General features: G+C 40.6%; 2 protein-coding genes and 1 long non-coding RNA gene across 6 annotated transcripts; 1 reads left to right on the top strand and 2 right to left on the bottom strand.

Annotated features, from left to right (window-relative positions):
- The first annotated feature begins 420 nt into the window (after positions 1 to 420).
- Positions 421 to 13,901, top strand: paip2b (poly(A) binding protein interacting protein 2B). 4 transcript variants are annotated; one of them, XM_054601826.1, is made up of 6 exons: positions 3,593 to 3,795; positions 8,259 to 8,425; positions 9,616 to 9,798; positions 9,893 to 12,522; positions 12,746 to 12,977; positions 13,217 to 13,899. In XM_054601826.1, the coding sequence occupies exons 1-4, from the start codon at positions 3,789 to 3,791 to the stop codon at positions 9,947 to 9,949; spliced, it is 414 nt and encodes a 137-aa protein (XP_054457801.1). In that variant the 5' UTR covers positions 3,593 to 3,788; the 3' UTR covers positions 9,950 to 12,522; positions 12,746 to 12,977; positions 13,217 to 13,899. The 4 variants fall into 4 exon arrangements, with proteins under 4 accessions (XP_054457803.1, XP_054457802.1, XP_054457801.1 ...); XM_054601828.1 differs by lacking the exon at positions 3,593 to 3,795 and adding an exon at positions 421 to 656 and having other exon boundaries at positions 9,893 to 12,977; positions 13,217 to 13,901; XM_054601827.1 differs by lacking the exon at positions 3,593 to 3,795 and adding an exon at positions 421 to 677 and having other exon boundaries at positions 9,893 to 12,977; positions 13,217 to 13,901.
- An 865-nt stretch (positions 13,902 to 14,766) lies between these two features.
- LOC129093048 (uncharacterized) lies at positions 14,767 to 15,267 on the bottom strand. Its single transcript, XR_008531279.1, has 3 exons — positions 15,195 to 15,267; positions 14,975 to 15,077; positions 14,767 to 14,841 (listed from the first exon to the last, which is right to left on the bottom strand). It is a non-coding gene; the product is annotated as an uncharacterized LOC129093048 (long non-coding RNA).
- Positions 15,268 to 19,075: 3,808 nt separating this feature from the next.
- nagk (N-acetylglucosamine kinase) lies at positions 19,076 to 22,255 on the bottom strand. The gene is made up of 10 exons (XM_054601627.1): positions 22,199 to 22,255; positions 21,680 to 21,764; positions 21,451 to 21,549; positions 21,203 to 21,344; positions 20,668 to 20,778; positions 20,474 to 20,586; positions 20,105 to 20,192; positions 19,908 to 20,005; positions 19,730 to 19,808; positions 19,076 to 19,587 (listed from the first exon to the last, which is right to left on the bottom strand). The coding sequence occupies exons 1-10, from the start codon at positions 22,225 to 22,227 to the stop codon at positions 19,385 to 19,387; spliced, it is 1,047 nt and encodes a 348-aa protein (XP_054457602.1). The 5' UTR covers positions 22,228 to 22,255; the 3' UTR covers positions 19,076 to 19,384.
- Positions 22,256 to 23,790: the final 1,535 nt, after the last annotated feature.

The raw sequence follows: 23,790 nt of genomic DNA, 5'->3' as shown, positions 1-23,790 counted from the left end.
AAATATAATATTTCTGACAAACAGAAGTGTATAAGTAACAGTGATAGATGTGGCACGGACTGGGGATGTCCTCGCCCCTGAGAAGCATGTGCACACTACTGCTCACACTCACATATTAAATTCTTTAATCTGCTGCACCGTTACTCTCCTCTTGTTGCTTTCTCAGCTCTCACAGGACTAACAACCAACCAACTAGAACTTTGTCTGTTTAAAAACGGGTCAGAACTAATTAATACAGCCACGTTGTCAAATATTAACTTGTCATATTGATTACAAAAAAGGGGGCAGCGAGGAAAAATGGGTTATATTTTGTTTACCGTACTTACATGAATTGGGTAGGGGCGGGGCGTGAGGTCGTCTTGGCCAATAGAATTGCTAGGAAATGTTGATTGACGTAAAGTACAACCAATTACTGGGGTGTACAGCTGGACAAACGCGACCCACGACACAACGTTTTCCCCCCTCGACGTTTCGGCAGGGAAACAGTGCATTTATCCGTTTTTAGCCAATTACGCGAGCCAGCTGACAAAGGAGACACGTTGTTTTGGCGTATTGGAGATTATTAGAAGAGTTTCTTTACTGTGTGGCTTTCCTGTGACGTCCGGGACCGGAAAAGAGCCTTTCCCCCCCCGACAGCTGGTTTGCGGATTCCCCCTGTAAGCACTTGAAGTTGTGTGGTGAGTTGTTGTTATTAGTGGAGCAAAGGGGGGAAGCTAGCTGTTTGCTACATGAAGGAGAGAAAGACATGGAGAGAGGTTTGCAATGAGGCAACAACTCCCGCTAACTGGCTTACAATGTTGATTTAAAAGCAAATGATGCATGTGTGTATCTCGTGTCAGAGCATGTGTCTTAATAGCACACATTTCACTGTTAACACTACTTTTGGTGTTGCACCATTAAAGCCCACAAACTCTCTGAAAAGAAGAAAACACTCATGGAAATTATTAAAAGGTGACTAACCAACTTGGGCGTCATCTCCTACATTAAATATAGTTGTATTGTGGCACAACACCGGAACTCTACTAACCTCATTAAGAGATGCAGTGTTTAATGTTGGATTTCTGTCTTTACTTAGACCAGCAACACTTTATTATGTTAAACACACTGATTTGAACAACAGAACTCATGGGTTGATATTCTGCTGTTCATACTGTTAGTCGTTTAGTCTATAAAGTAAATTAAAGTGCTTATTATTTGTTATCAATCGAAAGAATGATTTTATTTCGGAAGCCACGCAGGCATTTGTGTTTCAGAAGAGAGTAAAAAGTGTAGTGGTGCTGTGGCGGAGCTTGAAGGATGTTTGTTAACACGCTGCATTCAAGTACTCATTGCGAGCCCCGATTTTCGCCACTCCACGTTATTGTGACGTGTACCGCTGACTTGGTTCATTGGTTCCCAAACTTAGTGGGGTTTTTTTTTTTCAGTTTGACCCTTGGCCTTAGAGTTGCATCAGGTCAAACACAAAGACGAGAGCCTTGTGGGATGTTTCAGCGAAGACGTAATCAGAATTGCTAAGAGGTAAAGCTATCTAGTAAATTGTTATAATAACAAAAAGATAAGATAAGAGAAAAAAGTTAAGCATAATTTATGTTGAACACTTTCATATTTTAAATATTTCTCCACATTTATTTGACCTGACGCCCAGGTTGGCAGCGGCTGTGTTATTTGATTGAAAGAAAACTTATTGGCAACAGCTTTCATGGTTGTTTTATTGTTTTTTTCAAAACGCTTAATGACTTTAATCGTAAATGTGAGAAAAGCTGCTTTCCTCTCTTGTATGTCATTGAAAATGGACTAGTTCGGGGTTTAATGCTGTTTGTTTGGGCAAAATAAGGAGCGTAAGGGCATACTTTGAACTTTAAGACATTGTGATGCATTTTTCACACTTTTATTTGATTGAAGGTGCTTAATACCAAATTCCTAGTTTATCTATCTTGATTGGCTCTACACAGCTCTGATGGCAACGGCTGAGCCGGTGGCCAACAGTGCTGACCTGCAAACCTGGGGTGGTGGTTGGGACCGGAGGGTGGGTGTTATGATTTTGAGATGATGCCATGGGTGTGGATGGTGTTATCAGCAGTAACCGGTGTATGAGTGAAGAGCAGAGCGGCAGCCATTAGCTACCAGTGGGGCACACACACACTGGAACTCTAGTGCACTAACATGCACGCACGGCCGGACCAGCTACGCAAAAGTTCAGAGACGTTTGGATTTCAACACCCACTGAGAGAGTGTCTCTTCATTCTCTGCTCAGGACGCCAATACTCCCCTTTAAATTTACATTACATACAGTTGTTTGCTGCTATGTGAATGCTCTGAATTTGGGATTTAGCACATTTAAACTGGCAATGAAGTCACTGTAGTTGCAGCCCTATTATTGTGTTTTTGTATTAACGATAGCAAAAAACAAGGTATGCACCAAAAAGAGTAGTGTTCTACACTCAAATGTCTGTTTATTATGTACAACAAGCTAAAACTAATGTTGTCTAATACAACATCTCTGTAGTCGTTCCTTCATGAATGTTAGTGAGGTTTTTATTTTACTTTAAGGGCATTTGGGTGCTCTGGAAATGTATTTTTCTGAGAGTTGTAATATTTAATCTACCCACATATAGACATGGACAAGATATTAGAAACACATCTCATTATAATATATTTAGACTTAACATCACCACAATCTATACATTTTTTTAAAATGACCATAAAATGAACTATTATTTTTAGGTTGTGACACTCCAAGCCTGATGTGTTTGTTTGTGTTATGATATTTCTTGTTGGTTGAATAGGAAGGGTTAAAAAAATCAAACCATGTTCCACAATTGGTACATTTTTCTCAACACAAAATAAAGCCTGGCTCTTCCCATCAGAATGGAAAGCAGAGGAAAGAGTGTCAGTGATTTACAGTGTTTATCTGCTCAGAGTTCATCAGAGCTGGATCTTGTTCAGTCTTGAGATCCATCATCATCACCACGCAGTATCGGCCTCAGGGGGGAAAAGGAATGGAAATAGTTTGGTGGGATATAACCAGATGTTGTGGTGTAGCGGCTTGCATATCAGGGCTACGTCTGTTTCTGTTCATATTGTCAATATTCAGATAAATTCCGACATCCGAGCTGGGGCTGGTTGATATGGTTGCATTCACAGTAACAATAAGTATTTATACGGCTTTACATATATTATGACATGACAATACTTTCCAATATAACACGTAAGATAGTCAAACGGATGTTCAAAACACTGTTATGGAGTATGTAAGACAAAAAATAAAAGCTCCAAAACGTATTTTGTTAGCTTTTGATTACAGTCTGCTCAAAGCTAGAGCTTAAACTATACTAACTATTGATTAATCAATGTTTAAGTCATTTATCAAGATCAACATTTTTTTCTTCCAGTTCTATGAATGTGATAGTTTTTTCTTTTTTTTTTTTTTTCACTGTACACTGGATTTCTTTTGAGTGAAGTCTGGTCGGATAGATCAAGCCATTGGATGTTGTAACCTTAAATTGTGATTGGCATTCATTTTACATTTTCGAATTCCTGTCTCGTCAAAAGGTATTTTCAAATCCCCCACATTCATGAAAGACCGCGAATGCAGCACCGACAACCACGTGACCGACCCAGCTCTCTAACGCTAGCAAGGTGGCTAACAGGATTTAGCTAACTTGAGCTACGTTGCATCGCAGCGCAGAGTAATCCCCACTGGAGAAACGACGACCACGCACCCTCCGCTGTGTACTTGCTGTAAACTTTGTGTAACGTAACACTTCGACGCGAGCACCGAGAGCACAATGCCAGGTAACTTCAACGCGTGAAACCTCGACGGTTCTTCTCGTGGCCGTGGAGCTGCTGTAATCCCCGGAGCGGAGGCTTGTTGTGTTGACCTGCCTCCGTGATGCTGCCATGCTGTAGCAGCGTGCTAGCCGAGCAGCAGACTTTGTTTGCTCGCCAGCATCCGACCGATGAAGCAGTTTGACCTCGGTGCATGGGTTTACATGTTATACTACATTACAGTGTCTTTTTTTCACTCGCTGCTTTGTTTGCGTTTTACTCGTTTTCACGCAATAATATCACCGGCCGACTTTAATGGGGATATCCTAGCCCGATACCCTTTGTTGTTACTGGGATAGCTTTCACCTTAGGCCCGGGCATTGACAGCACCGCTACGTGTATCCGTGCGGTCGCAGCTACGGTGAGCTAGCCGCCTAGCATCCACGTTACCTCGGCTAACACCGTCCGATCCTCTCACCAACTTTCCAGGTGGGCCTAGACACCTGGTTAGCCCGTTAGCTCCGCGGTTAGCATGCTACGTGCAGGCCACTACGACACAGCTCCCATTACACACCGTGCACTGACTGTTACATTACATAACCCACCGTGAAGCCCTTTATTCTGAGTGCCACACAACTATTGTGAACAGTTAATAGAGATGCATCAATCTATCATCGGTTTCTCGTGTTATCCAGGTTTTTTTTTTTTTTTTTTTTTTTTTTTTTTTTTTTTTTAGCTCCGCAGATTTGAGATTTTTAAGTTGTTTTTTTTAACCCCCTTGACATGCAGGTACACATTGTATTTAGGATATTCTTCTAATAACTTGAGAAATTATATATAAAAAAAAATATTTGGACCTTTCTATACATTTTTTTTATGGTATTTGTGACGTTATCTAAGCTTATTTTGTTGTTATGTCACTAACTTGGATTGTTTAAAAAGCTGTTTACTATTTGCATGAATGAGTTGACTTATATTATTTTAGCACTTCCACTAAAATTATTTTCATTTTCAGGTGATTATTTTATTCTTTGTGTAATTATTTATTCTATATAACGTCAATCTTTGTGAAAAGTGCCCCGAGCCCACAGTCATATTGTTAAATTGCAAGTATTTCTATAATTTATTCGTCCGACACTCCCAAACCCCCAAAACATTTGATTTGCAATGATGTGACAGAGTTTGAAATGGTAAAATCATCCTTTCTTTGACAAGGTGGAGCTATTAAGTGTTTGCAATATCTGTTTTATAAATTAGTTTAACGATGATCAAGTAACCCCTAATCCATAAAGTGGCACACAATAGTAAAGCTATTGTCCATCATAGCTTCCCAGAGCCTAAGGTGGTGCTTCACATATTTATTATCAGACCTACAGATCAGCTCCCAAAAGTTTTTATTATTTAAATAGGGAGGGTGGTCTTCAGGAACACCCAATAAAAATATATTGACGTCATCAACAACTAAAGTGCAATGCTAGTGTTTTGAGATGGCAACATGAGGCGTTATGGCTTTAAATATTATTTTTTTTATATTCTCAGAATTTTAGATTTCTGTGTAGTCCACCAGGTGTTACCTTTCCACTGTTTATCCTTCACCCTCATCAAATCGGATCAAATCACAATCCGCTCGCCGGCGTGGAGGATGCTAGGCTCTGCTAACTAAATATTATATGGTGACCAACGCATGGTTATGCAACGTGAACATGTTAAGTGCTACATGCAGTACATAATGGCACAGTGCTCCCTGTCTCCACTTCTCCTTGTTCAAGACGATTCACCCGCCATGCACTCTTGTGTCGCCTGAGCAGACTCATGTCTATAGGCACTCATAATTGATTTACAGGGTTGGGATTCACATGATACTTTTTAGCTTTATGGAATTCATACTTTTTTGAAAGAATCTTTTACTTTGCTAAGGTTGAACTGACAGCTTGGATAAACTTATTTTTTGTCGGTCTTCTTTTATTCTTACTCCAATTCCTGATTTTAATAATGTTGCATATCCTGAGTGTTGTGAATTTGTTAAAACTGTCTGGAAAACTTTGGAAATTGATGTAGAATTTCTTTGTTTTTCCATAACACTTTACAGACCGCTGTAGAAGTGGTTGAACACACTGGCAAACTCACACATGCAGTGTGTGAGCATGCTGGCCCCTTGCTCAACTAGTACAGAATTAAATTTAGGCTTGTCGTATTCTTTTACAAAATGTTTGTTCCTTCCCTCTCACTCTCTCCTTCCCTGACTCTTATTTGCCTTCTTGGCTAACGTCTTGTTTAAATCTCTGCACTGCATAATTGGACTGCTTTATCACTGTCCCCAGATAGACAGAAACACTGACGGCTTCGAGCGAGGCAGACACACCTCCTTGTAGTCTACTAACCTACTTAGATGTTTATTTGAACTCCTCTGAAGGACAGTGTGTCCGTACCATCACTGTGTACAGTTGCCAGCAGTCCACCTCGGGCCAAACTCAGCTCTCATATGTTGATTGTGTCACGTTGACCGGGACAGAAACAGCAGGTTTCAGTGTCAACATAACATTACGTCCTGTGTTTGGATATCAGGTTCTTATTGTGAAGCTGCTGGGAGTCCGTCCTCTCAAGTCCAAAATTGTGGGCCTGCATCAGGCTGAACCTGGGGCTGGGTGTGTGGCTCGGTTGAGATCATCACTTTACCTTTTTTTCTTTTCTCTCTCTCTCCTTGCTGTGAGGCCGCGGTTGAGTCATGACAAGTCTGTTCGAGCTGGCTGGCAGTATGAGGATTATGTCGTTGTAGTGGCCATTTCTCATCAGAGCAGCAGTTATTTGTCACAGAAGTAGGCGTGCACAAATAATCATGTCTGATCACCATTTTTTCACAATTAAATGATGTATACTTGGTGGTGTGGTGTGTGGGACCGAAAGTAAAAGCCATTTAAACACCAAAAGAGGTGCAATAGGATGGATGTTCGTTACATGAAGATGAAGCTGGCTCTTTGTACCCCGATGAAGGTGTTTCCACTCAGCAGATGATCATCCCTTTCCATCAGAAAGGGCAAGATGAAATGTGCAGCAAGTACAGAATATCACTAAGTGAGATGATCACTCTCAAAACAACCATAGCACATAAAGCTCGACATCAAAAGTACTAATTTAATGCCACTGTAGCAAGAATGTCGGTGAAACATCTGTACTGAACAGTATAATTTTCTGACAGGATGAACCGGTTTTCCTTCTTTTTTTTTTTTTTTTTTTTTTTTTTTTTTATAAATCTTAGTCATCTGGGAGCAGCAGGAAAGATGTGTAACACCTGCAGCCTCTCCTTTGCAACATGCCCCACCATGATTCACTGATTATCATTGTCTTTTTAAATGTGCTGAAGTCGACATTCAGCGCTTCAATAAAGCAGCAAACAGCTGTTATCTATGTAAAGATCTAGTGGAGTAATGTCAACCTGAGATGAGAATGAAGTTGCTCCCCCTCTGTGTGTGATGTTATCTGAGCTCCTCCCTGCTTTGTTTACATAGCCGGGCCGTCCACGGGTGCCTATTTAATGCTGGAGCATGTGGGCCTTCCCCACTGGCTAGCACATGGCCGACCACTCTGTACTGCGCTCACACGTTGGCCACGGCTGATAACGGCGTACCGACACACAGCATCGTCGCAGTGGCGTTGTGCTTTTCTCTTAAATTGATTTACTGTTCTGTCACATTTCCTGTTTTTTGCTGTCCTTATCTTTTGATTTAAATCTTAAGGTCTTAGAAAGCAGCTAAACCCTGTATAGAAATGAGGAACTTGAAATTGTGCTATATTTTCTCTTTTTATGAGAGTAACTCAACTGATTTAACATTTTGGGTATTTGTTTACCTGGGAATGTCACTATGTCTTCATGATGTCAGTCTGGGCCTGTGTTTGTGTGTGTTTTATTTTCCTTGTGGATAATAATGCAATGTGGCCTTTTACCGCAGCACTGCAATTCATCAACCTGAAAAACGATTGATTGGAGTCATAAAATGCAAACAACTCATTTAGGTGTTTGCGGTAAGAATAGTTTTAGAAATCCCAGAGTGGTTTTAGAGACCAAGATCCGTCCCAGCTGGTGCTGCAGGCTTCTATCTGTCTCTTATTCAGATCATGAGATGTTTTACTGTTTACGAGTAGTGAGACTCGATGAAGACTATTCCACCCATGGGGGCAGTTTTTAGCTGTGGCTGTATCCGTTTGGATTAAAGGCTGAACCGTTGCAGCCTTGTTTATTAGATAATGACCAGCTGTGGACTAATGAACAGGAGATACTTCAGTTATCTAGCTTCAATAATGGAAAAAAACGTAATGAGGTTTTCATTGTTTAAATTTGTTAAAAATATTTCAATCCATCTTTTTAAGTATACCATACCATGATAGAAGTTCTTTAACTTTAGTTTTTTTTTGATTTACCATAAATTCCAGTGTATAACTCTTGACCATTTTTTAAAAAACTGTTGCTCTTATATTTCTGTCTTCCCTTGCAGAGCCGGCTGAGATGAGCGGTCCAGAGGTGGCCAAGACACCGGGAGGTGGTGCTCCGGGCAAGGAGGGAAAGGAGCCAGTGGCCAATGGGCATGCAGGAGAGGGCAGCGACGCCAATCCATTCGCTGAGTACATGTGGATGGAGAATGAAGAAGAGTATAACAGACAGGTGAGTGTTCTCATACTATGATTTAATGGACACAAAGCACATCATGGACAATTTATATATTTTATGGTACAACGGATTTTAGAGATTGAGAACTTAAGTTAGTGCCATAATCCTTTTTATAGTCTCGTTCTACTCTTCCTCCTTCCTATTTAGTCTCTGTCCTCTTTGTTTTTCCATACCCCCCCCAAAAAAAAAAATCTAAGTCAAACTTCTGATGTTGTGGGCTCATTCTCAACATCAGGACTTAAACACCATTTCAAAGGTCATTTTCATTCCAACATCTGCCTGTCAAGGATATCTTTCAGGTCAATTAGAAACAGTGTCTCCATTACTTCGTTGGTCCAACAGAGAGCACTGATATGTTAATTTTTATCAACTGTAAATGTCCAACTTGGTACATATTTTGGTTGCAGTTCTTTAAAACAATTTGAAGGGATCTTCAGTTGTAACTGTTAAATATTTTTTGGGCATTCTGTGACTTAAGAGTAGAAATATGGGGAACAACATACAACAAAGGTCTCTGGCCAGAGTAAAACTGTGGACGGTGCGTTTCATTTTTGGCACCTTAACCCAACCGTGCTTATGCACACAACCCATTGGGACCCTACATTAGATTGCTTGGATAAATGAGAATTTTTATAAATATGCTTAATTACTTCCACTTTTCCTCTTCCTTTTGCGGTTCTGTTCTGGTGCTTCTTAACAAACTCGGTCCCTTCCCTTGCTCCTCCTGTCCTACTCCTCTCCCTCTGAATCTCTCCTAAACTTTCAGCTCTGCCATTTTATTTTGCTCTCTTGAGAACCCACTTTCCCTCGTAATCCTGACGGACATCCTCGTTCTGCTGATGACTGAAATCCACCCACAATTATTTATTTATTTTATTAATATTTGTAGGGGTTTTCTTGAGTTTTCTTTACATGGTTGGGTAGAAATGTGCCTATAACTTGAGAAAAAAAACACAAAATCTTCCAATTTTCAATGTCCTTCACAGCTTTCTGTATGTCTTTCTCTCACTTGCTTGAGTCATTTAATTTAGTGCCAGCACATTACTGAGAAGAATTCTCTGTGGGGAAGCCTTCCATCTACTTGTCATGCAAATGATCTCTTGTATATTCCTCCTCTGTCCACCCATGCCCTTGTTCTTTTTCTCCACTGTCACTCATCTCTCTCTCCCCCTGTTGTCTCCCAGGTGGAAGAGGAACTGCTGGAGCAGGAGTTCTTGGAGCGCTGCTTCCAGGAAATGCTGGAGGAGGAGGACCAGGATTGGTTCATCCCTTCACGTGATCTAAACAACCAGGGGGTGGGGCAGCTGCAGCAGCAGCTCAACGGCCTGTCCGTCAGCGATCACCACAACAACCTGGAGGAAGTGGCGGTGAGTCAGAGACGCATCTCATTTCACAACAGACAATTGATGAACACTCGAGAGTATATGTTAAAAGCAATATGTTCTTTCTCTTTCTCCGCAGAGGAAGAGCATCTTGAATCCCGAAGCGAAGGAGTTCGTCCCGGGGAAGAAATACTAGGAGTCCCCCTCACCCCCATGGAGCCTCCACGCGCGCACACACACCAGTTCTCACATATTCTCAGAGACTCTGGCGGCCACGCCCGCACACACACTGATTCACACACATTCACACACGCACTCACTCGTACACACTTGAAGTCAATGGCGTGCTTGGCAGGCCCAGTTGGGGGGTGGGGGGATTTCTTTTTCTTTCTTTTTCTTTTTGTTTCTTTAATCTTTTTATTTCCTGTTTGTTTCTTGTAAACTGAGGGACATTGGGAACAGGGGTGGGGGAGGGGTGTTATACCAGCACCGCCCTACAGCGGGCGCTAGCTCATCATTGCATTTCAGATGACACTGTTGATGCTTACAGAGCTTGCAGATCCCATTGATGTCTCCTTGTAACCGAGGCAGCTACCAAGCAGTGATACCAGGACAAAATCCCAAACATCTATTAAACATGAGAAATTACTGCACATACTAGTTAATTTGTGTGCTGTCAGATTTGGAAAACATCGTCCGTAGGTTGAGGGTCGCCATGACAGTGAGGATAGAGAACGACAAAAATTTTAGGGGACTTGATGGATTTCTGCAGCTGCTCTGTTGTGTCACCACGGTCAGTCAAACCCGTTAACGTTTGCTCCTATTTTGTCATAAGCTAATGTGACATCACAGCTCTTCTAGAAATGCGGGTTCTTATTTGTATCTGCGGCGGCTCAGTTCCAAACCAATTACAGACCCCATCCCTCCCTGCACGCTTGTTTTGAAGTGGTCTTAACAGACATGGGCAGGTGTAATCATGGATAAGAATTTATTTTCCCAATTTATGTGGAATTCCATGTTTATCTTTTGTCCAGTTTATTAGAACAGGAGTGTGAGTTTCTCTATCATGCATCAGGTCGAGTTAAGCAAGAAAAATATTAGAGGGAAGGTCAGAGATTCGTGAACCTTGAAAATAAATAAAAACCTCAGTTCTCATTTTATTGTTTTGTTTTTGTTCACGGCTTCATCCTTCAGTTCAATTTGGATTTGTGAGGCGTAGTGAACAACCTTGTTACAGGGGAGTATTTGGTCTGGAACACAGTCACTGCCTCTTTCTGCCAGAACAACTTGGTTTGTCCAGCATCAGATCAAGTGTCCATATCCAAATCAGGTTTTCAAATAGCCTCTCCTCCTCTTTTTTTCTTCTTTTTTCTCTTCATGTTTTTGAGGATGAGGAATTTTGTGTCTCTACTGGGTACAGTAACCTGTGGTGTCCATTCAGGCCTGTTTGCAGGAGGAAACGTGAGGGGACAATATTGTCATGGCCAACCAGAATAAAGCAGTATGGAACACATGGCAGACAGTATGGCTTCCTTGCTGTTCTTCTCTTTGTACATTGACATCTTTGAGGAAGTTCTTTTTAACCATAAATCTTTGTTGTGGTCTGGCTTTCCTTTTAAGCATTGCCCCTCAGTGCAAGTATAATCTCAGTTAAGTTGTGAGCCTTTTGGAAAAAGTTGTATATGTGAAGATGCTTTTTAGGAAACCCAGATTCTGATCAACAGTAAACATTAATTATTTAGTACGTTTTTTTTTTTCTAGTTCTCAGCCGTCTTTGGTTGAAAATGCAGGGGCAGTATTGTCGTCTTGTGATCTAATCCTTCATGCCACTGTTCATTTGTGGTATTAATGACAATAATGTCTTGTGTATTTTACTGTAATAGTGTTAAGTAGACACTTGTGCACTTGTGCTCGATTGATTTGAGTAACAAGTACTCAAGTGTGTTCTTAAATCGTCAGTAGAGATGGTGAGCTCTTGGTTAAAATGGAACTTCCTCACACAGTGTTGGACCACAGAATGGCGCCCTGGTGAAGCCAATAGGAATGTCCGCCAGGTGGATTGTACAACATGAAATCATTTTTGGTGATTTTGTTTAGATGCGTTAGATGACAGAAGCCGTTTAAAAAAAAAGAGAGGTCCAGAAGACACAGAGTATGAATTTCAATACAAATAAAAATAATGAAAAAAGAAGAATAAAGATGTTAAAGACAACTGCTCTGTGTCGATCTTTTGTCACATTTTGATACACACTGGACCAGAACGCTTCTATTGTTAATATAGACGTATAAAAGATTTTTAACAATATTTCATAACCTTTGATATTGTCAGTAAAACTATATAAGAGGACATACTTAATCTTTTTTTCTTTTTTGCATTCTTGGACTGTTGATGTTCAAATTCTCGTTTTTCTGAACACTGTATGGACCCTTGTCTATGTTGGCTTAACAATTGAGATTGAGAGTTCCCTCTTGACCTGAGGAGCAGGAGTTGACAAAACAATCCCAACACAAGGTCCATTTAGTAGCTGTCCCAGAGCTTTCCATCATATCCCACAGTCTTCCTGAGCATGTTGATTGTTTATCTTTAAACATACATTTTTCTGCAGAGCTACAATTTTTGATAATCTGCAACTCCATGAATACTCAGTAAAATGTATCTGCCAAGAAAGACTGTGACATGAATTAAAGTGAACAGCTCATAAATGAACTTTGTGAAAGAAGAAGAAATGGAAATGGAGCTTGAACTTGGGCCAGAGCAGATTGCATCAGGTATGAACAAAGTGCACAGTGATTTATCTGGAGCGGTTTCAGCTAATTAAAGATGGCAGTGTTTAGAAAAACTTGAAAAACTCAGCGGCCATTAAAGTAACAGGAAAGTGATAACCATCCATCAGGTGCTTTTGGATAATGCTGTTGTGTAATGTGACATTTTTACCCCTACAAAAGTCATTAAGTCCTTTAACTAAAGTTATGACCCTTGCTTTGCATTTAGGAAAGCGACTAAACATCCGACTCTACATAATCAACTTGAGGAACCGTCGTCTAACCATTGAAAACCTGCGCACCCTTTCACAGTCCGTGGCCTCAAATCGAAGAACCTGAATTGCCTGTGTCCATGGCGGAGGTCAGGACACACTGTCTGCGAGCAGCCTTCACTACGAGGACACGGAGAAGGCTACATGCTGTCGTTTGGTGACGAAACCAGGTCACGATGACCCCTTAAGGTAGGGCTGCAAGATTACTCATCTTTACCGTCTAATCATATTGGGATATTGTGGTCCAGTTTTTCATGTTTAAATAGATGATTTGTCAAAAGTTTGCTACTACATAAGATTAAAAAAACTACTGTTTGGTTCTATTAAACTTTAAAAATACAAGAAAATCGAATCGCCTAAGATCCTCACAATTCTGCGATAATTGTTAAGATATTAATTTTGTCCATATTGCTCACTCTTCCCTCTAGACCGTCCTGCTGGAAGACTGTTATCTCCAATCCAGCCACACAATGTTCATATAGCGCTTCTGAAAGCAGACCGTAGGAACGACATCCTGGGTCGTGTCCACAGTCTCCACTGGTGTAGAGGAGGAGATGAGGGGCTGGTTCAGGGTGTCTGACTACACTGATGATGGCCACATGATACTGTCAGTGTTGTGCTACTTCCCCATTGTGGAAAAGGAGGAGCCTCTGCAAAAAGAGGAAGAGGGCGGAAACCTCCACGGATGAGAGCAGCACAGACCTCTCGTAACGAAGACGCCTCAAACTGAAGCCTATCCTACTGATAATAAGATGACCTCCGGAGCAAAGGAGCATCAAGAACTAGTACATCTAGAGACTTTCTTTCTGCTGACGTCACACCCGGCTGTAAACCACCCCAGGGCGCACCGAAGGTCACCATCTGATAGAGCAAGCAGAATGTCATCAGGCTGGTGTTATGACCTTGGGGGTGACTAAAGTCGCCATAAGAGATTGTTTCTGCTCCTCGGCTAAGAACGTGACTGACTTTGTACAAACAGAAATGTTTATTTCATTGTTTATTTCAACCAGAAAAAGGACCTATTTTCTTCATATTTTCACTACGGCAGTCGTCTGTTTGTTGTGTTGACATTTACATTTAGACTGCAACTTAATCCCTGGCAACAGTCATGTAATAAAATCATTAAATCATTCGTCAGTCATTAATTCAAATATAAATCTTAATACAATAAGGTTGGAAAGCTGAGCTCCAACTGTAGCCACAGCCACATATGTGACGTTACATTTAGAATAAGGACAACTGCATATTGCGTACTTCTTATTTTTTTAAGTACTGTTTGCTGAAAATACTTCTGTACTTTTACTTAATGCATTTTTTAATGCAGAACTTGTATTTTTAGATCGTGGTATGTTTATTTTTTACATAAGCAAAGACTGAGTACTTCCACCACTGCACTACATTGAGCACATTTATACCTCTTCCCAACAGGGTGACAAGAAGCCCATTTTACTGTCTCTTTTAAGAGCCGCCAACAGATGGTTTACTGCTGTGTTATGACTCATCCTCAGCTCCTGTATCCTGAGGCAGGGTACCTTTAAACGCTGCCTCGGTTTGAAGGGCTTGTTAATATGTGGTAACCCTTTTGGCCTGAAACGAGCGGGTGAATGGACAAAGAAGCAGAATTTCAAACTGTACTGTTTGACACAATACACAAACAATTTTTTTTGCTTTTTCTGCTGTGTATTTAGACAAAAGTTGAGATTCAGAGTGAAGGGTAAAGTATCTGGTCACGAGGATGATGATGATGATGATGAATGTCACTGCTGCATCTTAGGCTGGGCCCACTAGGAGGAGACACACAAGGTAATAAAGGAAAAATATACAAGAAAAAGCCAAAGGGCTAGAGTTTGGTGATCATCGCACACACAACACTCTTACCTCAGCAGTGTACCTTGCCTGGTACTCTGTCAACGGGAGCCTCCTGTTGGGCTCTGTGCAGTAGAAAGTGGTCTGTGCATGGGCCAGAGGAAGTGTGCTGCTACAGCGGATGCAGGGAGGGAAGGTTTTCATCGCAAAGCAACAACTATGATGGCACTCAGTTTCCAATGCACAGCTGAGAGAGAGGGGAAAAGAGAGAAATGTCAGAAAATAACATATAGGGTACAAAATAGGTGTGTGAGAAGAAACTAAAATCATTTTGAAAGTGTGTTAGAGGTATAGAGGTGAGCTTTGTGCCTGTGGCTTACCAACTACACTGCCTGGAAGAAGGCTGTAGGAAGCTGCTATTTTTCAGTCCAAAAGCCGGTTCCAAGCCCCTCAGGTAGGCGCCGTTATCCCAAATTCCAGCATCTAATCAGAGGAAGGAATTAACAAAGCATATTCCCAAAACTACCTGATTCCGTAACCTAAAGGTTATGTATCAGGGGACAAGCGTTTTTATCCCTGTGTGTGACAAAGTTGTTCTACCTTTGGTCGTGATAATTTGACTGGAGGCCACAGGAAGGTGGAGCAGGTGCTGCAGCCCGGCAGATCTAAGTAAATCTTCACAGCAGACCGGGCCAGCATGAGAGGACAAAACAATCACACCTAAAATTGCACAAAAATAGAGCAGTTTTATGGAAATCATGCGTGGTTCTGTGCTACGAGAGCCACTTAACCTACAGCTTGAAAGCCCTTGAAACATTGGCAGGCTGAAAGAATGTCTTGATTGAACAGTGAAAGCCTCTGGTGGTTTAAAAAGACTGCAAGCTAAAAGTACATCAAAAAGTTTCCTTATTGAAAAATACCCTTGAAGTCAAAAGGTTCATCTTACCTTCCTCGTAGAGAACATCAATCTTTCTCTGAGGCTCATCTTTTGCCTTTTGCTGCTCCAACATATTTGCTGTCAAAAGAAAATGGACTTAATTCCGCTGCAAGCTAAGATGTGTGTGTGTGTGTGTGTGTGTGTGTGTGTGTGTGTGTGTGTGCGTATGTGTGTTTCAGAGGGACTGAGAGACCTCCTTACCTTTATCACCAAAGACATAGTGCAGCTGAGCCTTCTTCTCCTCACCAAGTAAAGGCCCAATCTCCCTTGCAACTCCCACTTCCTGTGTCCTTGCCTCAGTCAGGAAGGGGCCGACTACTGCAGAGGCCTCGGACATGGAAGGAGCAGGGATGCCCAAATGATGCAAGGAGCCAGGGAAGAGGGAACATGATGGAGGCTGAGAGATTGAGCGTGAGAGTGAGGATGGTGGTGGTACTGGTAACAGAGAGCTAGTTAGAATACATTATTTGTGAACTTGCTGCATGTGAGTGTGGTTTACCTGTGGACAGCTAGTTGAGCCGTAGATGCTGTTTGTCGTCTTGTAAAAGTATTGATAAAATACAGGCCAGGTTTCACGATGAGTCTATGAAAAGACCACAATCCACTGGTCAGTGAGACAGTCTATCTATCAATAAATATCTATCAGTCTGTCTATCTATCCATCCAACCTGAGGTGGGTTGATAAATGCAGGAGCCGCTGCAGCTTCAGTTCTAGGCTTCAGGTGGTTGAACTGTAGGTGGCACTCACTGAAGGGTTTATAGTCGCGACTGTAAGTGGTGACAAATCTCTCCGAAGGCATCTGCCCCACAGACTGAAAGGGAAAAACATGCATTGTGACAATGGGTCATGTACAGTACTGTGGGTAAGCCCAAAGACAGGATTCAGTCCTTGGTTTGGACCATGCACAGGTTTTTGCCAAAGTAGTAGTAGAAAAAGTAATTTGGTCGTTAGATACTTTTGAAACATTACAAGCAAAAAACTAAAATGTATAGGCCAATTATCTTACATCTCTTGCAAAAGTAAACTGTGCATCAAAACTATAATATAAACTACATTTTTTGAATCACAACTTTACACACAAACCCCAAATAATGCATTTCCATTTGTAGCATGCTGTAAATATAGACTATGAACACAAATGCAATGAGGAAACAAACAAATGTGTTTATTGTCATTATACATATATACGCATAACAGTATCAGACACAATTACTTTCACTGAGGATGACTAGAACATAGCTACTGTAAAAAAACAACAACAGTATATTGCAACACAATCTTCTTAACAAAAGGGACACACCAAAGAGCAAACCTGAATACTTTTGATAGTGTTCAAGCTCTGATTTCTAAGAGATCTAATTGTTGACGGTGTTTTAACAGGTTTACATGTGTAGGTGATTGGTAATTAAGTGTGGTTGAGCAAACAAAACACACAGCGGCTTCCAGTTTGAATGTGTCATATGTAGATAACTGTGTGTAGTTATTTTCACGAGGTGTAGTGTAAAGCAGACTGCTCTTATGGTTTAGCTGAAAGTCACAGGAGTCTGTGCTTTCAATAATTAAAAAGCACAATTGTGCAGTTTTTGTCTTCGCAAAAAAAAAGTATAACTGTTGCATAATATCTGACTAACATGTTGCTGTTATTGTACCAAATAGATGGGAAATGAAAGTACATTTTACTCTTTTGTTGTACAAAGTTGCAAGAAATGGAAATATGTAAGAAAGTGGAGTACAAATACTTTACATATGACTAGAGTATTTAAAAAAACGAACTATTTAAAAAAACTATTGAAAACTATTTAAAAAAAAGGAACACTGGATGCTAGCAGGCAAGGACCAAACGGTGTGCTAAAGCTAGCAAGTAAGCTAGCTGGTGAACTTAGCTACGTCAGAGCCAGGTATTGATTCTTGGTTTCAGGTGTTAGTGGCCTGAAGACCGTAAACAGAGCTAAAAGGAGAATGAATGTTGCTCCATGTCTGCTGTGTATGCAAATGTTTGTTTTTAGGTTCACTATATAAATTAAAAAGGGATAATATCTAATATGTCATGTGTGTGTCCACTTCACAGCTTGTTTCCGCTGCCCCCAAGTGGCCAAACATCAATTAACATTAATGCAGGTTCAAAGATAATGTGTAGTGATGAAATCATTGTACCATCAGTTAGTTAAATAACATTGTCCTGGAGTTAAATCACTCCAGGACAATGCATCATAATACCTAGATTAATCAAATGATGTTATTTTCTGTTGAAATAAAATGGCCGGTAAATGGCCCACTAGAATTGTGTGATAAAGTTGTGAGAAAATCATTGTACTAAAATGATGAGGTAAGTGTTTAGATGCATCCAGAATTATAAAAAAAAAAATAAATAGGAGAGTCGCTTTGCATGAGCTGCCTGAGATTTAGCTAAGATTTAAAATGTAGTTAGTTAACAGTAATGCTGACTGACACAGTGGTGCAGCTTGTGGAGGGTGACAAGTTTGCCTTGAGGCTGTAGACTCCACATGCAAATAGAAAAAGGTCATTAGCCGTGTGTAGTGGTAGGCCTGCCTATCTGTAGCAGCAGGAGCGACTTGGTTTCTTACCTTTCACATTCTTAACTTTTAATTTCAATTCAAAACACACTTCGAAAAACATTAAAAACAAGGCACACTAGTGCATAACTCAATCCGAAACGAGACAATTAAGACTAATCACGCTACTTGAATCCAAAGAGTATTTACCTTCAGGTGTTTGGAAGGAATCATCTGATGTTTTTTTAATTCCTCCTTGGTAGACTAATCTCAGTGCACCACCACAGCAGTGAAACTGAACTAAACTCGAAAACTCCATGCATGAGAGTCAGTGGAATGTTATTGCAACTGTTATTAATTAAATTGGATTTATTCTATTGATGTTAATTCTATGGCAGCACACACAATTACTGCTACTTAACTCCTGCTATAGTTCATGTACAAGCCAGTCATCTGCAGTCCTCCATGTCAGTGAAGTTGCACACTGTCATGCCAAAATTATGCATGTCAGATCCACTGTTTACTTTTTGTGCAATCTGCATCAGACGGTCATCTAATAACTACAGAAACCACAGTGCTTTTGTGTGCATAACGTGTGGTTTTTACTAAATATTCGACAGTCTACTGTGAATAAAACAGTTAAGTAAAAACGCGTAGATCAGTTCAATAAACTCTCTCCACTTGTATCTCCCTCAGGATGGTTATCGTAGGAATCATTGTAGTAATGTTACAAACAATTACGTAATATTTGAGCTACTGTATAAAACTATATATATTCAGATTGAAGCTCTGCTTTTTCCAGACAAGCTTCTTCTCAGAAAACTCTTCACACGATGCCCAAACTCCAGGGCCATGTGTTTAAATGATGAAAGCAGTGAACTCCATTGTCCAAGATTGTCACAGCCTGTGCAGACATCCTGCAAAAGATGAATCAAGTGTTACATTTATCTGCCTATGATAACTATTAAATATCAAAAGTGAGCGTTTTGAAACCTACACTTATTCACAACACTGAGTACGTTTTCTGTTAACAGTTTACAGTCTCTTTTATTATAAATGTCAAATGTAAACAAGTCTTATAAATGTGCAAAAATTTACAATTACAGTAAAATTAAAGAAATATTGATTAAATTGTCCAAAAAGCCTCTAAGCATATTTTGAATAGTTTTTACCACTGTCTTGGTATCTTGTAGTGAGATAAAAACAAAGTACTACGCCATTATTACACAATCATTATTATCATCATCATTATAGTAATTGCTATTAGCAAGGATGCTAATAACTAAATATTGGCCAATACGATTCCCCTTTAGCTGCTACAGGATGTGCAGCTGCACTCTCATTGGATGCTGTTAAAAGTGTGTTGGAAGAAGACTTTGGCATTAGCAGTGTAGTTCATAGTTAAGGTTTCCCCAATGCTCTGAGCCCCCAGACTAGCGCCGCCGAGGGCTGAGGACTGCTGCAAAATCAGGAGGCTGTAGCCATGGAAACGGCCCTTGAACTTTCCAGATGATGCCACTTCATCCAAGACCTCAGTGAACCCTAAACAGAGACAGAGAAATACAGGAAATGAATTGAGGAAACTGAGATTTGGAGGAACTTTTTACAGCTTCACCTCTTTCAGAGTCAAAATGATGAGATTATAAGATAAGACCACATTGTCTTTTATTTTATGGGCACTGACCTGGCTTCAGAAGCGCCCAGCTCTTCCACACTGAACCCACACACAGGACGGGCAGGCCGAGGTCACTACTCAATAGAGGCTGTCATCAGAGATGGACGAAGAGAGAGTCATGTGTGAATGTATATAACAAATGAGTGAAAGCACAGTGTACCTGTGTGTGTGCATGTGTGTACATTACCTCTTGTGCTGCAGGTAAAACTGCTTCTACGTGTTTTGCCAGGACTCTCCCAGCCTGAGTAAACACATACTGGCAGAGAGCATCCCCTGCTTCTGCACCTGAAACACATGCACACAAATCCTTTTGATCTGACCTCACATTAAAATATTTTACGTGTTACCTTAAAAGAACAAAGCAGGAAATGATGTGCCACCTACCTTCAGCCAGCTTTTTGCAAAAACCAGCAAAGTGGGACTTCTGGAAGTCTCTGTAGAAGTGCGGCAGCATGCCCATCAGATTTGATACCTGTAATAAATGGTACAGTTTTTTCATATATGCATTTTTTTCACTACAAACTACATCAGGAGAGAGGAACTTGATTTTGCAAAATCGGGTGAAACTCAACTGTAATTTGACGTCTCAGAGATGTTTTTGATTCAAGGTTCATTTCATACCCTGACTGGCAGTTTAAATACCCAGCATACATCAGCATAAAGATTTATGATTCATTCAGCGTTCCCCTACTCAAACTTGAGCTGATATCACTGTATAAATTAACACATTTCTCACTGTGGTTGCAATCTGACCTGGAAATATTCCTCCATGGCCTTTCTGACATGTGTGATGTCATGAGGGGGAGCAACCAGGTTGTCCTTGGCATCAAACACCGTTTTCACCGCCAAATGAGAGATCCAGAATGCTGAGAAAGAGAAAGATGATTAAAGGGTTTGGCCCAATCAGTAAAGTTATACATGATTCATATACATATTGCCATGGTTACCTCCTCCTTCATCACCCATCATATGACCCCAGCCTCCACAGCCGATCTGTGAGCCATCGGGATTAACTAACTTGCAGTTAGAGCCGGTCCCTGATATCAAGACAACACCTCCTACGGAGAAAACAGAGACAGTCTGAGCTGACTGGTATTATATGACAATAACGATGGCTGCATTGATCTCACACTATAAATGACGCCACATTGGTAAAGCCACACCTAAGGGGGTAAAGTATCAAGTGTGTCTCTTTAATTACATTTTAAGGTCCTAATTTCAACCTTATCTGTAACTGTTAGTATCTTTCAAATGCCAATGTAGATGGTACGGTAAGAACTACTGTCTCAGTTATTTAATTACATGTAATCCAAAAGCATATGTTAAAAATGGTTGAAAATAAGAAAGTATAAAATTGATTTAGATTAGATTAGTTGTAAATGCAGGCTACACTTACATGCATGTCTCCAGCAAAGTTTAGTTGAAGTTATGTGCTGACGATAGGCTGCCCTACAATGAAACAATAGAAAAAGACTAGTTTACCACGATCACTGGCAGTCGCTATGGCGCCGATTGCATCCGTGGTGATGAAGTAGTGCTGGCTGAGAGTGGGGAAACGTTGCTTCATGTCAGCGACCAGTTTGTCGATGGCCGCTTTCTGCTCCCCTCCGCTCAGAGACATGCCCTGCTCATACAGAAAAACGGTGTTTAAAATGTTCCACTTGTTTCTTTTTTCAGATACTTTCATTAGAGGTCAGTGTATGAGCATTTCTACAAACAGTTTGACTGACCAACGAGCACAGTGGCGTGTTTGGATCCAGCCCTGCCTCCATCTTGGCTCTTTGGACCATGTCGTTGATGGTTTCAATACATTTGTCCACCCCAACCAACTGTATAAACATGGTCACACAAACACAATATCTTTATGCAAACAGCTTTTACTGGTCTTATGTATTGAGAAAATGTATCAGGCAAGCACAAACCCCCAAATCCCCCTTATTCGTCCATTATTCCTCTCACCCAGTGGTTAGTGGACGGCCCATCTGTCTCTGCCAGGATCTTTCCATCTTTTGCCACCAGCACCGCTTTGGAGTGGGTCCCTCCACTAGAGACAGACATAGAGAGGACAGAGGGGAAGAGAGAAACACAAACACATGCATTCAGTACATACCATTGACTCAACAGGGCAACATCAAGAAAAAACAAACAGATATGCATTTGCTTTGATATGTGAACTGACAGGTGATGCAGCACATCACACAAATACTCGCACTTTTGAAGTGCAAAAACAGCTTCCAAAGGATCACATATTTGTTCATTTATGTATATGGAGAGGAAATGGTCACGAGACACACAATAAAAAAAAAGTTCCCAGTCAGAAGCATAGTCCATAGTCAGTTTGAAACTAAAAAAGTATCAGCTAGTACCGTAAATTGCTCGGAGACAACCGCAAAATCTCGAATTAAAGCCTGCAACACACATTAGCATTCATCGACAATTTAAACTCGGTGTTTGTTGTATATTTCAACTAATTCTCACCCCTCTATTCCACCGAACACTGATGCCATGTCTTACTTCCTGTTTCGGTCTGGCCGGTCCAGGCTTTGCGTAAATATCGCGAGAGTTGCAGCTGCGTTCCAACCTGCAGTAACAATAAACTACCAGTAGGTGGCAGCTGTGTCTTTCAATGTGTTAATAAGAAATGAATGACTATGATTCACATTTTTATGTTACGTCATAATGAATTATGGAAATATACAATCAGAGTAAACATATAGGTCACGTTGTGCGATGGTGATGATTAAAAAAAAAAAACATAAAGATGGTACGAGAATAAAGTACAACTGCTAATAGGATATGTGACAAAAACTACGGCAGAATATGTTACGCAAGTTACTAAGGTTTTTTCACTGCTAATAGGATATGTGACAAAAACTGAAAGATAGGACAGTAATTGGTTTACTTGTATTGTGTAAGAGTACTGTCAAAGTAAAAAACTAATAACTGTAATTGTGTGTCTTGGCTCATGGTCTAAAAAAACATACTCAGTGTCAATAGGCCTAATATTGACAGAGATTTAGGATTATTTGGTTATGGACTGCAAACAGGGACAACTACTTTGAGGAATACTGTGAGTCAGCAGGAGCCATCTGCAACACATTAATTTCGGGGCCAGCTTCTCTATGCCAACATAGGCTCCTAAAAAAAAACAACGTCCATTCTTCAACTACTCAAACTGTCTGTAATTTCACTGCACTTAAATCGTTTATCTACTATTAGATGTACTAATAGTGAGAATCTCGGTCTTACTTTATTTTTAGTATAGTTTTCTATGAGTTGTATAGTACTGCTGTGATGTCCTGCATTCCCCCCCCTTGGCAACGCGCCCGTTGTCGGGGCCTGTTGGCGCCGGCGGACAATTTATATTTACCAAATAATAAAACCACACATTAAGGCCTACATTAAAGATAAACAAATTAAAGTTACTGTACCTCTGTCTTTCCCCGTTTTTCCTCCTCTTCTCTTTTTCTTTTCCTCCCCCTGGGCGCCAAAAAAAACCATCATCTGTTGTTAAATGCAGTTTAAAGTATAATTTATCTTATGCAATATAGTCTGTATGTGCATTAGAAAGTGAGCCTGTCAGAGCTTCAACCAACAGAGAGGTTACACAAGAGAGAGGAGGAGGGAGGAGAAGACCATGCGCTGCTCACTCCTCTTATATACTGTCCATACTCACTCCCCCTGTAGGGAGGCAGATGTCTCAAGTACCACAATTTCACTACTGTAGCGGATGTTAAAGCATTTGGATTTAAAAATAAAAACACACTATCAAACTGCAAAGTCCATAAACAATGGGAACATATTCATAAATATGATTCAGGTTTAACAAACAACTCTGATACATCCCACTGTCTTAATAATCATATACAAAGCAGTCTCCTTCAAGAAATATAATTATTTCTGTCAATTGCATCCACTAATTGCATAATGGCAATTAGTGGATGCGTTGAGGCCCCTGTCTTATATTGGGGCTCCTCAATTAAAATCGTATTTAAAGGTTTACATATGCACGTGGGAACATTGCTGCCATGCACTTAAAGCTGATGTTAATTAGACTTTTATTTTGAAAG

This window comes from Anoplopoma fimbria, chromosome 7 (assembly GCF_027596085.1).
Source record: "Anoplopoma fimbria isolate UVic2021 breed Golden Eagle Sablefish chromosome 7, Afim_UVic_2022, whole genome shotgun sequence".
Classification (NCBI taxonomy): Eukaryota; Metazoa; Chordata; class Actinopteri; order Perciformes; family Anoplopomatidae; genus Anoplopoma; species Anoplopoma fimbria.
This window is presented reverse-complemented; position numbering and strand designations above follow the sequence as displayed.

What these genes read in the sequence shown, in the direction of transcription:
- paip2b (XM_054601825.1), top strand. An exon ending in AAGAAGAGTATAACAGACAG is followed by an intron (nt 8,426 to 9,615) that starts GTGAGTGTTCTC and finishes GTTGTCTCCCAG; the next exon opens with GTGGAAGAGGAACTGCTGGA. An exon ending in ACAACCTGGAGGAAGTGGCG is followed by an intron (nt 9,799 to 9,892) that starts GTGAGTCAGAGA and finishes CTTTCTCCGCAG; the next exon opens with AGGAAGAGCATCTTGAATCC.
- nagk (XM_054601627.1), bottom strand. Translation starts at nt 22,227, where the DNA reads ATGGCATCAGTGTTCGGTGGAATAGAGGG. An exon ending in GATGGGTGATGAAGGAGGAG is followed by an intron (nt 20,587 to 20,667) that starts GTAACCATGGCA and finishes TCTCTTTCTCAG; the next exon opens with CATTCTGGATCTCTCATTTG. An exon ending in TTTTACCTGCAGCACAAGAG is followed by an intron (nt 19,809 to 19,907) that starts GTAATGTACACA and finishes CTCTGATGACAG; the next exon opens with CCTCTATTGAGTAGTGACCT.